Consider the following 13,184-nt stretch of genomic DNA (forward strand, 5'->3'; position numbering starts at 1 on the left):
ATATAACATTGCCAGCACCTTTGTAACTGGCCTTTCCAGCCTCCAGTAGCTACTTGCATATCTGAAGCAGATTTTGGTTACGTAGCAGAAGGAACTGCAGCTGGCAATAGTGTTCTGTACTGAGGAGCTACACAATTCCCAGGGATCAAAGCGAGCCTGCCCAGCTCTACTGGTAACTATTGTTTCTTGGCAGTCGTCTCTCTGCTGCTGGTCGTTTGAGATGGTGCTCTGGAAGAATGGGCACGTTGGCCTCTGTGACGAGGGAACTGCAGGACAATGATCCTCACAGCCAACCCGGCTTCCAGCCCTTTGTCGTACTGACCAGTTCATCTTTGCAAGAGTTTTAGAAAATTGGTTGCCTCTGCTTAGTCTTTAAACTAGTTTGAGTCATCTCTTCCAGGAAAATCCTGTGTAACCAGCTGTGGCTGTTATGAAGTGTTGCTCCATAAATACCAGCTGCTTATAGCAAGCAGTCCAGCACAAGTGTCTTGAACCAGGACTCCTATTACTTTTGCATTAACATGAGATACTGAATGTTTTAGAAAGTGTGATATTTTGCAGCTTTATCAGAAAGTAATGCTTGATTTTTCACAAAGGCGAGTACAGTTTTCATGGAAAAATTCACAAGGTGCAGGTGGTAGTGTATAGCTGCGCTTGAGACTGGAAGTATACTGGTATCTAACCTAGAAAAACTGCTATCGTTCCTCTTTGAGGGAGTTTGGCTATCTTGTGTGATCCCTGCTCACATGGCGATATTGCCATGTCACTTCTAAGACCTCAACCTCCAAATGGCTTGAATGTAAGTTTTGCTTTGATGCTTTCTTTCAGAAAAACGGAGCAGCAGAACTTCGTGAACAGAGTGCTCTTTTAGCTGAAAGTAAAACAGACTTGGTCTCATCTACATAATGCTGCAGAACCAGAGAAGGGGGCTCCGGGATTTATTTCCCATGCGTGTGGGCGCTAAGGTTTTGATTCATACATTTGAACTGGGCGGCTCACAGGGGCTTGGTTAAAAATTTAACCCACAACTAACTGGGATGTCCGGAGACCTGTCCATTGGAATGCAATGACCTGAACCATGGGTAGATGCTGCAAATAAGGCTCGTCCCTGTGGAAGAGGCACTGTAGCCAGGCTTGGAAAGCATACTGATGTGGTGTGCTGCAGATGCATGCTGAGTGTGTGATTTTCAGCGTTCAGTGCCTACATTGTTAGATAAGCGGATTAGAAAACATTGCATAAAGTGGCATTGCAGGGGGCTGTCTTTATACCTGCTACTTGCCTTGTTTTGCAAACCCTGATTTCACAGCGGAACCCATTCAGAGTTTGCACTGAGATTGTTCACATGTATTGGCCTTTTTAAGAATCAAGGGGTCACAGTTTCAGATTCACTTAATTCTCAAAGCAGTGATATTTTTCTTTTGGGATCAGGGCTGGTGGCGGGCATGTGGGTTTTTTTAATCTAAACTCAGTTTACTCTTACAGATAAATATCTGGGGTGCAGTGAGCTCCTAGTATATTGGAAAACAGTTGGGTTCACTTTCTCTACTTTGTGGTGGGTTAAAGAGCCCATGTGTAACTTCCCGCTCCTTAACTCTCCAAAGTCTCAAGTTTGCAAGCAGAAACCATTTGTCTAAAGATTATACACATGAATCCAGGCTTGTCAGGTCCACTGGCAAAGGCGTAATGAGAAACTCGAGTTCAGGGGAAATATCTTTGGATCTTACTGGTCACTGACGGAATTTGCCAGATGAGATCCCGAGTCAATGCTGCCATCTGAATGCGCTCACTCCTCCCGTCCCCGGCTCAGTGCGGAGCAGCTGAGCTGCCTGCTGAAGAGGTTGCTTAAGCTGTGGGGCAAGACATCTCTTCCTTGGGACGTTACTCACTAAGTGCTGCTGGAGCTGCTGAAGCAGCCTGTCAAGCACCTGTACTTCGGCAGTCATGTTTTTTCAATGGCCCAAGGTTTTCCATCCCAAAGGGTCATCAATCCCAGAGGCACAATGGTTTGAAGGGGTCCTGCAGCTTAGGGCTCTGTGGCATGGGCTGGAGAGCGGGCAAGTGCCTGCTGTGCCAGCTCCCCAAACGGGTCCTTGTGCTGTGCCAAAGGAGCAGGGGATGGGCCACTCCTCGGAGCAATCTGGGCTGTTCCCACATGGGGCTTCTTAATTTTGCCTTCTCAAAAGTCAATGTTTTGAGGCATGGTGTTGGCTCTCCCCAGTTTGGTGTGCAAGTTAGGAACAGACCAAAAATAGGATCATTTTTTGGGATGGTAGGGAATTAATTTAAATAAAAATAATTTAATCTATTATGTGGGCTGTCAGTTATTGACTCCTTAGACCTGTACTGAATTCCAATTTCAGAGCTCTGACAAAAGATTTTTAACATGGAGCATCTGTGGTTATTGCATGTAACTGCAGTTGTCTTTGGCTGATGTCTTGCGGGGCTTTCTTCCTCCATGCTCTCGTCTGCAGGGACACGTGTGACAATCGCATGACCTGCTCCACCAGCTCTGCCTCCAGCCTTGACACCAGTGCCCAGTTCCAGGAGAATAATGGGCAAACGCAGAGCACCAGATGGGACGAACAGCAGAAAGTATTTGCCCTCGAGCAGGTCTGTGGTGTCTTTAGAGTGGACCTGGGACAAATGAGATCCCTTCGCCTCTTCTTTAGGTAACGTATTATTGTGTGTGGTATTTGTGTGCGCTCTGGATCAGTGCGCACTGGGCTTTGGAGGCAGATGGCTTCTGCAGTCCTCCTTGGAAGTCTTTCCCTAACGGTTGTCTCCAGGAAAGCAAGTGTCAGCCTTCCCAAGGAGAGCCTCTGAATTACAGTTATGGGGCCTAAAGGACTTTTTTCCCTAGTAAGGTAAAGGTTGCTCTTAGCTGTCTTACCAAAAATGTTTCAGATAGCCTGGAAGCGTGGAAAACATCTTTACTTATGGTACCTCCTCCCTTGCCTGCCCCTCACTAGGGCTCCTCTAGGGTCTTGCTGCTCTTAGCCTATTCAGTTATCTTTCAAATTATGACAAAAGTTATTAAAAACATTTTTACTCCCTCTTTTCACTCTCACTCCCTGCTTCTTTAGACAATGCTGTGTGTGACCAAGTCCGCTCATCCATAGGAGCTGACTTTGTGTACTGCCTTAATGTTGCTGGGGCGTACTTCTTGGGTTTTTTTTCTCCGGGGAAGACAAAATTTAATTCCTTCACGTGATGGAAGGGTAAAAGAGTGCCATTACCAGGCACAAGTGGAGCTTCTTGAGGAAAATGGTCACTATGGCCATGTCATAGAATCATAGAATATCTCAAGTTGAAAGGGACCATAAGTATCATCAAGTCCCAGAGCTGTAAAATTACTTCTGTGCCCTGTTTTAAGGGACAACTTGGTGCTACACTTCTTTGTAATTTGCTTTTCTCTCTCTCATCTGATATTCCCCCTTCCTGCTGGGCCCCTCATTATCCTGGGCAATAAATGCAGGTTGTTCTCCCCTGTTGTTTTGTCCCACAGTGATGAGGCATGCACCTGTGGACAACTGGTTGTTGCGAGCAGGGAGAGCCAGTACAAGATCTTCCATTTTCACCATGGTGGCCTGGATAAACTGTCCGAGGTGTTTCAGCAATGGAAGTACTGCACAGAGACCCATCTCAAGGACCAGGTACCCGAGCAAGGTTCATGGGGCAAAGGGGGGTTTTCAGGCAGATATTTCACACTTAGGCTTTTAGCCAGGGGAGCGTGTTGGAGAAATGAAGCTATGAGTTCATGTCACCAAGTCAGGCAGAAATGTGTTGGGTGTTGTTTAGGATGCAACTGCGAGTCGGACGCGAGGTCTCTCTTGTACTTGCTTGTCCCCATGCATTCCTGTTTTGCCTGTGGAATATCGGGGAAGATAATACAGAAGACTTGCTTAGGTAGTTATTTTGCTAGACCCGACAGGTCACCAATGTGCTTTAGGCATGTAAGGTGGCTGGGAAATCTGCAGTGGTAGGTCTGAAATTCTGTCAGAGTCTTTCATCCATTTTGTGAAGCGTAGCACACTGCTTTGGAAAATGTTTTGACAAGGCATCTTGCCATATTTTGTTCAATCTACATACAAATGTGATAAGAGCTCTTTAATTATCTGTTTAAGATACTGTATGTGCTTATTAGAAACAGTGATTTTTAAATTTCCATCCTTCCCACAGAGCCCCCTGCTGCTTTTCTTATTATGGTCGCATGGGCTCACTTTTTGCATTGAACAACCTTTGATTTTTAAATTAAATGTCAGCTGCAGTCTTGCACTGGGATCATGAGTGCCCTTAGAGAGCCTGGCAGTGCAGTTCCCTGCTTGCCTAACAGCAATCCCTTTGTATATGGCCAATCATATGTAATTTATTGCAGGCATTCCTGGCAGGGTGAAGTTTTGCTGTAAGCAGCATTAATTCAGTTTCAGGTCAGGGATAAGATTGGGGGAGGAATGGAAACAATTTTTTTTTAAGATGAAGCTGTTTTGTGGTACTCAGATTTTTAATTATTCTAATCACTCTTGCTATTGTAATGGTTGGAATTTAAAAAAAAAACCCTCCCCAAGTGCAGTGCCTCAGTGCTTAATCCTATGCGAACCACGCGAAAAGGTTTTCCTGCTCTGAAAATAACCGGGTTTCATACTCTGCTGCTATCTCTGGCTCCTGCCTTCAGTTTTTTGTGTTGTTTTCCCCCATTCAGCAGCTAACTGATGAGAAAACATGTATGCAGTTCTCCATCCGCCGTCCCAAGCTGCCCTCCTCGGAAACCCACCCGGAGGAGAATACGTACAAGCGTCTTGATGTGTCTGCCTGGCTCCATCACCTGAATGAATCCGGACAGGTGGAAGAGGAGTACAAGCTGCAGAAGGTGAGAGGGCTGGCTGCTGCGGTTTTGATCCTTTCTCTCCTGCCGCAGAGTGTGAATCCCCAGGTGGAAGCCGCAAGAGTTTGCTTTCATGCTGGGGGCAAGAACTGGGTGTTTGAGAGTCTAAAGACTGGCGTATAGTGCTTGGCTGGAGGTCTTGCTGGGACTGCAGATGAGTCTGCTACAGGCAGGATGGTAGAGCATCTCCCTGGCCAAGGAGGGTGAGGTTCTCCAGCTTCTGCTGCCAGTTGGAATTAGTAAACCAAAGTGTCCAGTGCTAGACGTGTTTGCAAAATGCAGTGTGAACAAATCAAAGAAAGAAAAATCGAGATTACGGTATGAAATAATGCAGGCCTTGCGGGGGAGCACTGGGTCCAGGTCCTGAGAGAGAAGTTTGCAGTGAAATGCAGTGTCTCCAAGATTGAGGATTAAGCCGTGACATGAGAACGACACGTTAATCATAGAGCCTCTCCAGGGGGGGTTATTGACATTGAAATGAGCCCGATTTGTGTCTCGTCTGGGAATAGAAGGCCAGCACTTTCCCTCTAAACATGTGCAAATTGCAGGAGCTTGAATCAAGGCGTCACTTGTCAGGAAAGAACTGCAAAGCCACCAAAGCATAGTAGCAGGCAGTTTCTTGTTGCTGTTTTGGGGGATGTTAAAACTGTACCAGTCATAACTTTTGCTCCTTCTTCCAGGCCATATTCTTTGGTGGGATTGATATTTCCATCCGTGGGGAGGTGTGGCCCTTTCTGCTGCACTACTACAGCTACGAGTCCACCTCTGAAGAGAGGGAGGCACTGAGGCTGCAGAAGAGGAAAGAATACTTTGAGATCCAGGAGAAACGGTAACAGACCAGCTTCATCCTCCCCTGCTCATCTCTCCTCAGGCCTGACGTCGCAGTAATACTGCTGGTGACGTACACAGTCTCTGCCTCCTTCGCTTCAGGAGAGGCTGATTGGAGTAGAGAAGTGAGAGGGATGGTAAAGGAGGTGTATCAGGCACAGCTGACCTCTTGAGGGTCTGGAGCTAATACCATATAGCTCAAATATTTTCTTTCTTGGGGTCTTGAAACAGGCTCGTCAGTACCACATAGGGAAGCTTATCTCACAGGCAAGACTAGAAGCAGAACATGTTGGTTTAGCATCCAGAAGGTGAAAATGGGGTCTTGTATTTCTTTGTAAATATATCTGGATGTAAAAATTGGAAAGAAGAAGGAATATCTAATTCAACAAAGTTATTACTGCAAGAACTGTATGTTGTAATCTAGTTGTGAGTACACTTAAGCTGGAGAGGGACAGTAGTATTGTTAATTAGGAGACAATCAAAACAAAGTGGTGAGTTCTGGTGTGCCACCCACAAGGAGCAGTGGAGAGCAGAGTCTGACTGCTTCTGAAGCGGAGTTTATCACATAAAACACATCATGTCATCCCATTTATAACCCAGGAGGCTCCTTCTAGTAATCCGTTTGGACAGAAAATCTGCCGTTCTGGACAGACCTGCTTCTCTGTTTTTCAGGAGATGAGTACAGGGATAGTTTTTCTCTGAAAACTCAAGCTGAAATAAGGCGCTTTGTTCCTTGTGGCAATCATATTCTTTCTTGGCAATGTACTCCTGTTGCTGCTCAATTTTCAGGCTTTCAATGACTCCAGATGAACAGAAAGAGTTTTGGTGTAAAGTACAGTTCACGGTAGATAAAGACGTCGTGAGGACTGACCGCAGCAACCAGTTCTTTCGAGGGGAGGACAACCCAAATGTGGAAACTATGAGGTGAAGTGTCTGATTCTAGTGTCCCAAACAATGTGTCCTACTGAAGGTATAGAAAACTCGGTAAGCCCCCCTGGCCCAGGCTGCCTGGGTCACTGCCTTGGGAATGCAGAAGAGCACCGTGCATGTGGTGACTGGTACCAGCTGATGCAAAAACAAGGACTTCTTCCCCAGTGCTTTCACTACTGCTTTAGCCATTGACTTCTTGATATAACAACCCTGCTCCCATCACCTAGCTTCCCTGTGTACATAGGCACAGAAGAGGTGTGAGCCTTCTGTAGCTATGGGAGGGTCATGGGTGCTGCAGCAGGGTTGTGGGCAGTTGCTTGGGTCTGTGGTTCTCCTGACAGGGTGGAAAACAAGAACACCAGAGTCTGCTTCATGGGCGTGTGACTTGTAAATGTGTGCCTACAAAACAGTCAGATTTCATCTAACAGTATGGCTTGGAGCCTCATGGATGTGTAGGCATCAGGTCTCCTTTCCCATGAGCCCTTCATTTCTGTCCTCTTAGTCTTTTTAAATTCTCATTTTCTTTTTATATTTTGGTGTCTGTGTATTGAAAACCTTATCCTGGCATTTATTTCGCTGGACTGATGTTTGCAGCAGGGTTATCTGTACGTGTTAAAGCACCTTACCGTAGGGTCATGTGTCTTTGTACCTGAGAAGAACTGTGGTGTTTGTTCCTACTGCACTGCTCCCAGTGGGCTGTACTGTGGTTGGGAAATAGGAGCCTAAAGGGGTTCTGTTCAAATCCATTGTCTTAGGCTTCTGTGTGCTATTCAGAGTTCTTGTTGCCCATCCAGGAGCCTCTCTGGATTGATGCAAAAATTATATAATCCTAAAAAATGAGAGTTCCATTTAGATATAGTGTTCGGGTATCTTTGTTATGCTTCTAGATATAGTTCTTTCAGGGAAAGCAGTTCTGTGGGGTGCAGCATGCTGTACAGGTGCTCAAAAGTTCACAAGCCTCCGGGTGCAATTGCGAGTTAATCTTTTAGATGGCAGGAGTGATCTGTTGCTCTTCTGCACTTTGCCTGACTCAGCCTGTACGGTGGCAGTTGGGGTAGAAGGGAAAGGGCACTGTGCTCAGCTGTGACATGCCCTCTCCGTGTCTCACCTCTCCACTTGCATCTCTTCTCTAGGAGGATCTTGCTGAACTATGCAGTATTTAACCCAACAATTGGATACTCCCAGGGGATGTCCGACCTGGTTGCCCCACTCCTGGCAGAGGTCCTAGATGAGTCAGATACTTTCTGGTGCTTTGTAGGATTGATGCAGAACACGATCTTCATCAGCTCACCCCGGGATGAGGATATGGAGAAACAGCTGGTGAGGCTGAACGCTGAGCTCCCTTTAGCCCTGTCTTTAGCTTCTCCTCTCCCCAGTCAAATTAGAAGAATGCCATAAAGCAGTTACCTGGGCTGTTGGGTTCCAGCATGCTGAATCACACTCCAAAGCCACAAAACACCTGGTGGATAAAATTGATCCCGAGTGATTGGGACACTCCAGAGGCAGTTATAGCGAATACATTTTCAAAGTAAAATTACCTTGGCTATGCTGAAGGGTGCTGATTCAAGGCATCTTTTATGATCAAATGTATTTAGGATGCTGCTTGCTTTAACTTTGCACTTCTCTCAGGCAGTGAAGACTCACTGGTTTGGTTTTGTCCTGATTCTGGGGCATTTGGTGTGAATGAGGCAGAGGAGTTGATTGAGCTGCAGCCCTCTCTTTTTGTGGGATTTTTTTTAAGGTCTTAATATTTTTAATAGATTTTTTAAATTATGTTCAAATGAAAAGCCTTATATATCTGACAGAATTTCTTAAAATAAGGTGATCTTGTTTAAAAATGGGAACTTTTTAGGTTTTAACATGAACTTCAGTTGTTTTCTGGTTAAGAACCTGAAAAATCCATTCTAAACCTGAACAATCCTGTCCGGGTCATGATGGCACCAATTTAAAGCGGTAAACTTGTGGTGGAAACCCCATGGGAGGCTGCTGGTGAGGTGCAGTTAGTTAATGTACAGATTTATGCACTGTAATGTGCCTGTATAGTCAGGCTTTCCAAAATCACTTCCATATTGCTTGGCCTCTATTGAATTGAAATATTGCCTGAGATAGCTATGTCCTTCCTTTTCTCTAGTTTTTACATCTCTAGCTGCTTTCCTCAGCCTGAATCTCTTCCCTTCTTTCTTTTCACGATGTAGCTGTCATGGGATTTTCTTTTCACCCTCCATCCTTCCTTGTGAAATAGCTGCCGTAGCCTGTGAGCTCTGGCCTTTAATGATAGATCCAAGCATGCTCCTGGCTGTGTTGTAATAAACGGGCCGTAAAGCTGGAGCTTTTTGTAAGAAAGAGAACTGTGGCCAGCTCTGTGGGAGCCCAGGTCTGGCATGCGGTGCGGGGGCTCCCCAGGATGGTGGGTGAGGGCGGCACAAGTCCTTGTGCACGAAGCAGTGGCTCAGCTCTGCATCTTTTCCAGATGTACCTGCGAGAGCTGCTACGGCTCATGCACCCGCGCTTCTACCAGCACCTTACTTCCTTGGGAGAGGATGGCCTGCAGATGCTTTTCTGTCACCGTTGGATCCTCCTCTGTTTTAAACGCGAATTTCCAGATGCTGAGGCTTTGCGCATGTGGGAAGCATGCTGGGCTCACTATCAGGTTAGAGAGCTAGCGATGGTCACAGTGCGCGCTGGGCAGCAGTGTGTCCTTTGCTGAATCCTCACCGTCCCAACAAGCATTGCAGAATTTCCATAAAGGCTCTTAGTAGCAAAGTCTCCAAAATAATTAGGTGTTACAGAGGGTCTGTAACTATCAAAGAGGTTTACCTATGTAGCAGGAGGATGGAGGCCTGCCTCTCCTACTTGAGGATGTCTGGGCTTCAAAAGCAGTTTTTTTCAGAAAGTGCTGAACATCCACTTCTGAAATTCAGACTTCTTTTACACAGTTGGAAAATGTCTTTCCAAAAACCACTAGTCTGCTTTGAAAGCTGTGGTCCAAGCATTGCTACCGCACTGTAAAGGGAAGAGACTTTGACTCAGCTGTGGTTCGGAATTCACCAATAACTCACGTTCTGTATACCACTAGGCAAAACTGGAAGGAGCAAAAAATCTCACTAAGGACATGCTCGTAGAGGGTGGGGAGGTTAAGTCAGACCTCTGCCTCCACCTGCTGTACTCCAGCCCCTGTTTTCTCATTGCAGACTGACTATTTCCACCTCTTTATCTGTGTGGCCATCGTGGTGATTTATGGGGATGATGTCATTGAACAACAGCTGGCCACTGACCAGATGCTGCTGCATTTCAGCAACCTGGCTATGCACATGAACGGAGAACTTGTACTCAGGAAGGTAAATGCCCGTGTGCTGACGTGGGCTGAGTCTCAGGTCCAAGAGATGAGTCAGAGCATTGAGAAAATCAGGCACTGATGCTTCATCTTTCGCATCTCCTGTATTCCCCCGCTTGTCTGGAGCCTGGGAGGGTAGGATGCTGCTGTTTGCCTGGAAACAAGTTTTGCAGAAATAAGAGATAGTTGTAGGGTGCTTAGGAGGTGACGGTACGGTTGGGATAACCCTTGCAAATGCTCAGGGAAATGGCAGACAGAGCTGTTTGTCTTTGTGCCACAGTCCCCAACCCATCTCGGGCTGGGAGTGACTCCAGGCCGTGGGATGTGCGGCAGCTCCTGTGACCTGGCAGCGTCCCCAGTGCCTCGTTTAACCTTCAGGTTTGTGTTCAGGAGGGATGCTCCTTTGCTAAAGCTTTGACTCTCCTAAGGTAGCCAAACAGGAGGATGGGACAGGAGGCCACAGGCTACCCCTGCTCTCCATGTTCATCCCCTGGTGAGGAATAAATGACTTTGTCTCTCTCTCCCCTCTAGGCAAGGAGTCTGCTCTATCAGTTCCACCTGTTACCCCGCATCCCCTGCAGCCTGCATGACCTGTGCAAGCTGTGTGGGACAGGAATGTGGGACAGTGGCTTCATCCCTGCTGTGGAGTGCTCTGGCCATCACCCGGAGTCCGAGAGCTGCCCGTATGGGGGACTGGCGGAAGTGTCTTCTCCTAAACCAGGAAGCGAAGGCAAGAGAGGCTTGAAAACACGGGACGTCTTTGCTTTCCGAAAATAGCTGTAGAGGAACAGGGTGTGACAGCGGAACAGGGAAGGGCAGGAAGGATGTGCATAGGAAAAAATATTGAAGACAAAAATGGAGGGATAGCTTGTCAAGACTCCTGAGAAGACTGAAAGGTGGAGAATGGACGAGGAGTGAAATCACTCTGCAAGGAAAGCAAATTCCAGTGCACTGGTGGTGGAACCTGAACAAAACGCATCAAACCAGGAACAGTGTTTGCACGTGTTTGGATTTGATTTTGTTAGAAACATGCTTTTTCTAGGTCTTAACAAGGACTTTTTATTCTGCCTCTGGGATTGGACTGGTTAGCAACCAGAACTTTGTTACTTGCTGATGAGAAATGAGAACACTAAAGAGAGCCAAGTACAACCAGCAGCGTTTGTGGGTCAGGTGGAAGGAGCAGAGCTGTGGCAAGACCTCTGCCTGCAATGTCGCTTCATCCAGAGCATACCACACACGCACTCTCTGCTTCAACCAAAACTTGCAGCTTAGTGGCTTCTCTCTAAAGCCATAAAGACCATTTTAATTATAATCTGCCAAAAATAAAACTGCAGACTATTGGGATTGCAGGGAAGGTGTCTGCCTTGTTGGCGAGGAAGAACTGGTCACCTAAAGGTCTTGTCTCTCGCCTTTTTTTATATGGTATACTGGCTGGCATGATTTTTTTTCCATTTGTACAGAAAGTGTACAGCCACAGGTCTTAAAGCACTGCTTTTCTGTAGTCAGGGTATTTCATAGACACCTTTCAAAGTTTACTTCTTCATGACAGTACGGCAAAGCTGTTTCTTTATGCTGACAGCTACAGACTTTAGACACTTGTTCGTGGAAGTCTGCTGTTTCCAGTATGTTTCCCATTGTGTTTCCTTTGGCTCTTCTCAATTACTGAATATTCACTGTCCTTACCTGTCTTTGCCATAGGCTGTAGCACATACACTCCAAGTGGGCTTTAGGGTCTTCAGTTGGTGCCAGTAGTGCACCCTCTTCCCCATCCCAAAGTGAAAATGAAATTTGGTTTGTTGCAGTCATTTTTTACTGAGCTCCATCTCTGATAAAGGTTTCCCTTGAAGTATTTTTGAAAGGACAGCATGTTTCTCCTCTTGTCTTCTATAGAATTTGCCAACTAGACGTGGAGCTGGGGCCTTGAGCACAGCCGTGTTGCCAAATATCCTGACCAAATTCAGTGGCATCCAAAGGTGTGTCCTGAGCCAGCGTTTGTGCCAAACAGAGCCAGGGGAATAGTCTCCTTGTAAGAATGAAAAAGGAGATGAGGTGACAGTGAGCTGTGCTGGCTTTGCTGCATCCTTCTTCATGGCGTATGAAGTCTTGCAGCCTTTCCCGGTTGTCTTGCTCCCTCTCACTTCAACCACATTGCTTCTGTTACACAACTGTGTCTTGGTCTGGCATGGGGGGAAGTCCATGCTCACTTTTCAGCATTGCCTATCAGGCTTGTTTGTCCTATTAGCAGCATGTGTGGAAAACCCTGTATGCTCATGCATAGTGCTGCAGCGGGTTCCTGCATCTGACAAGCAAATTTCTCTAAAAATCTTTCTGCAAGGCCTTACCCACAGCCTGTTCTGGAGCCCACATGCCCCATACCTGCTGGGAGGTGAGGCTGGCAACTGGGATGCTTTGTGTGAAACCAGCACAAACCAAGTGCACGCTGTGTTCGTAAGGGGAAGAAGACTTGACCCTATGCAGGCACCATGCCGAAGACTGGCTGTTGTGTGGCAGAAGGACAGTTTGGCTCCTGATTTGTGTGCCTTTAATTCAGAGGATGAAAACCTTCCCCTTGATGAGAGCAATGGTGAAACCTACTGCAGTATTGCACACCTCCAGTATAGCCCAGCTTCGAGAGGTACCGAGGCTGCGAGGCTGCAGGTGTGTCCTGGGGTTGTAGGACACAACACCTCATATAAGGGCTGGTGGCTGCTTTGCTGTGAAACAGGGAGCTCTTCAAGATTTATGATGTTTCAGTGAATAATAAAAGTTTGTGTGAGGCATTTGTGTGGTACATTGCTGTACAGGCTGAGTGCTGTACCTTATAGTCAGGGGACAGCACTTGGCTAGACTCCGTCCCCACAGCTTGGGCCGCTCCTTTTGCAGCCATACAAAGAGCCGTGTTGGGTGCTGGGTCTGCGTCGCTCTCCCCAGGCTCCACTGATTTCAGCCTGGCGACGTGCGGCAGCACTCGATGTATTCATCTAGATGCAAGCTCTAAGTGGCAGTGGTTGAATTAGGGTCAGAAAAACGACATGTCAGAAAATGCCAGAAGCATCTTCCTGCAGAGCGGCTTGGTGGCACACGGGCAGGCGCCAGCTCCCCACGGGGACAGCAGGAGCCAGGCACTGCCTGCTGCCACCTGCCTCCCCGCACCGGACGGGCATCGCCGCGAGGACTTCCCACCACCGTGGCTCGTCTGTCAGCGCCAA

The 13,184-nt window shown here is 47.0% G+C and overlaps 1 protein-coding gene across 9 annotated transcripts in view; it reads left to right on the plus strand.

The window, feature by feature from the left end:
- The window catches only part of TBC1D16 (TBC1 domain family member 16), a 33,012-nt gene extending 20,257 nt beyond the window's left edge, over positions 1-12,755 (plus strand). For 7 of the 9 annotated variants that reach the window (XM_030013910.1, XM_030013911.1, XM_030013908.1 and 4 more), the window contains exons 4-12: positions 2,473-2,670; positions 3,507-3,654; positions 4,701-4,868; positions 5,564-5,712; positions 6,501-6,635; positions 7,775-7,961; positions 9,112-9,291; positions 9,833-9,979; positions 10,507-12,755. In XM_030013910.1, coding sequence (XP_029869770.1) covers positions 2,473-2,670; positions 3,507-3,654; positions 4,701-4,868; positions 5,564-5,712; positions 6,501-6,635; positions 7,775-7,961; positions 9,112-9,291; positions 9,833-9,979; positions 10,507-10,752 — 1,558 coding nt within the window. In that variant the 3' untranslated portion in view covers positions 10,753-12,755. The remainder of the gene's footprint in view (positions 1-2,472; positions 2,671-3,506; positions 3,655-4,700; positions 4,869-5,563; positions 5,713-6,500; positions 6,636-7,774; positions 7,962-9,111; positions 9,292-9,832; positions 9,980-10,506) is intronic. The other 2 variants (XM_030013914.1, XM_030013916.1) reach the window with 2 other exon arrangements.
- Positions 12,756-13,184: the final 429 nt, after the last annotated feature.

Source organism: Aquila chrysaetos, chromosome 5, assembly GCF_900496995.4.
Source record: "Aquila chrysaetos chrysaetos chromosome 5, bAquChr1.4, whole genome shotgun sequence".
NCBI lineage: Eukaryota > Metazoa > Chordata > Aves > Accipitriformes > Accipitridae > Aquila > Aquila chrysaetos.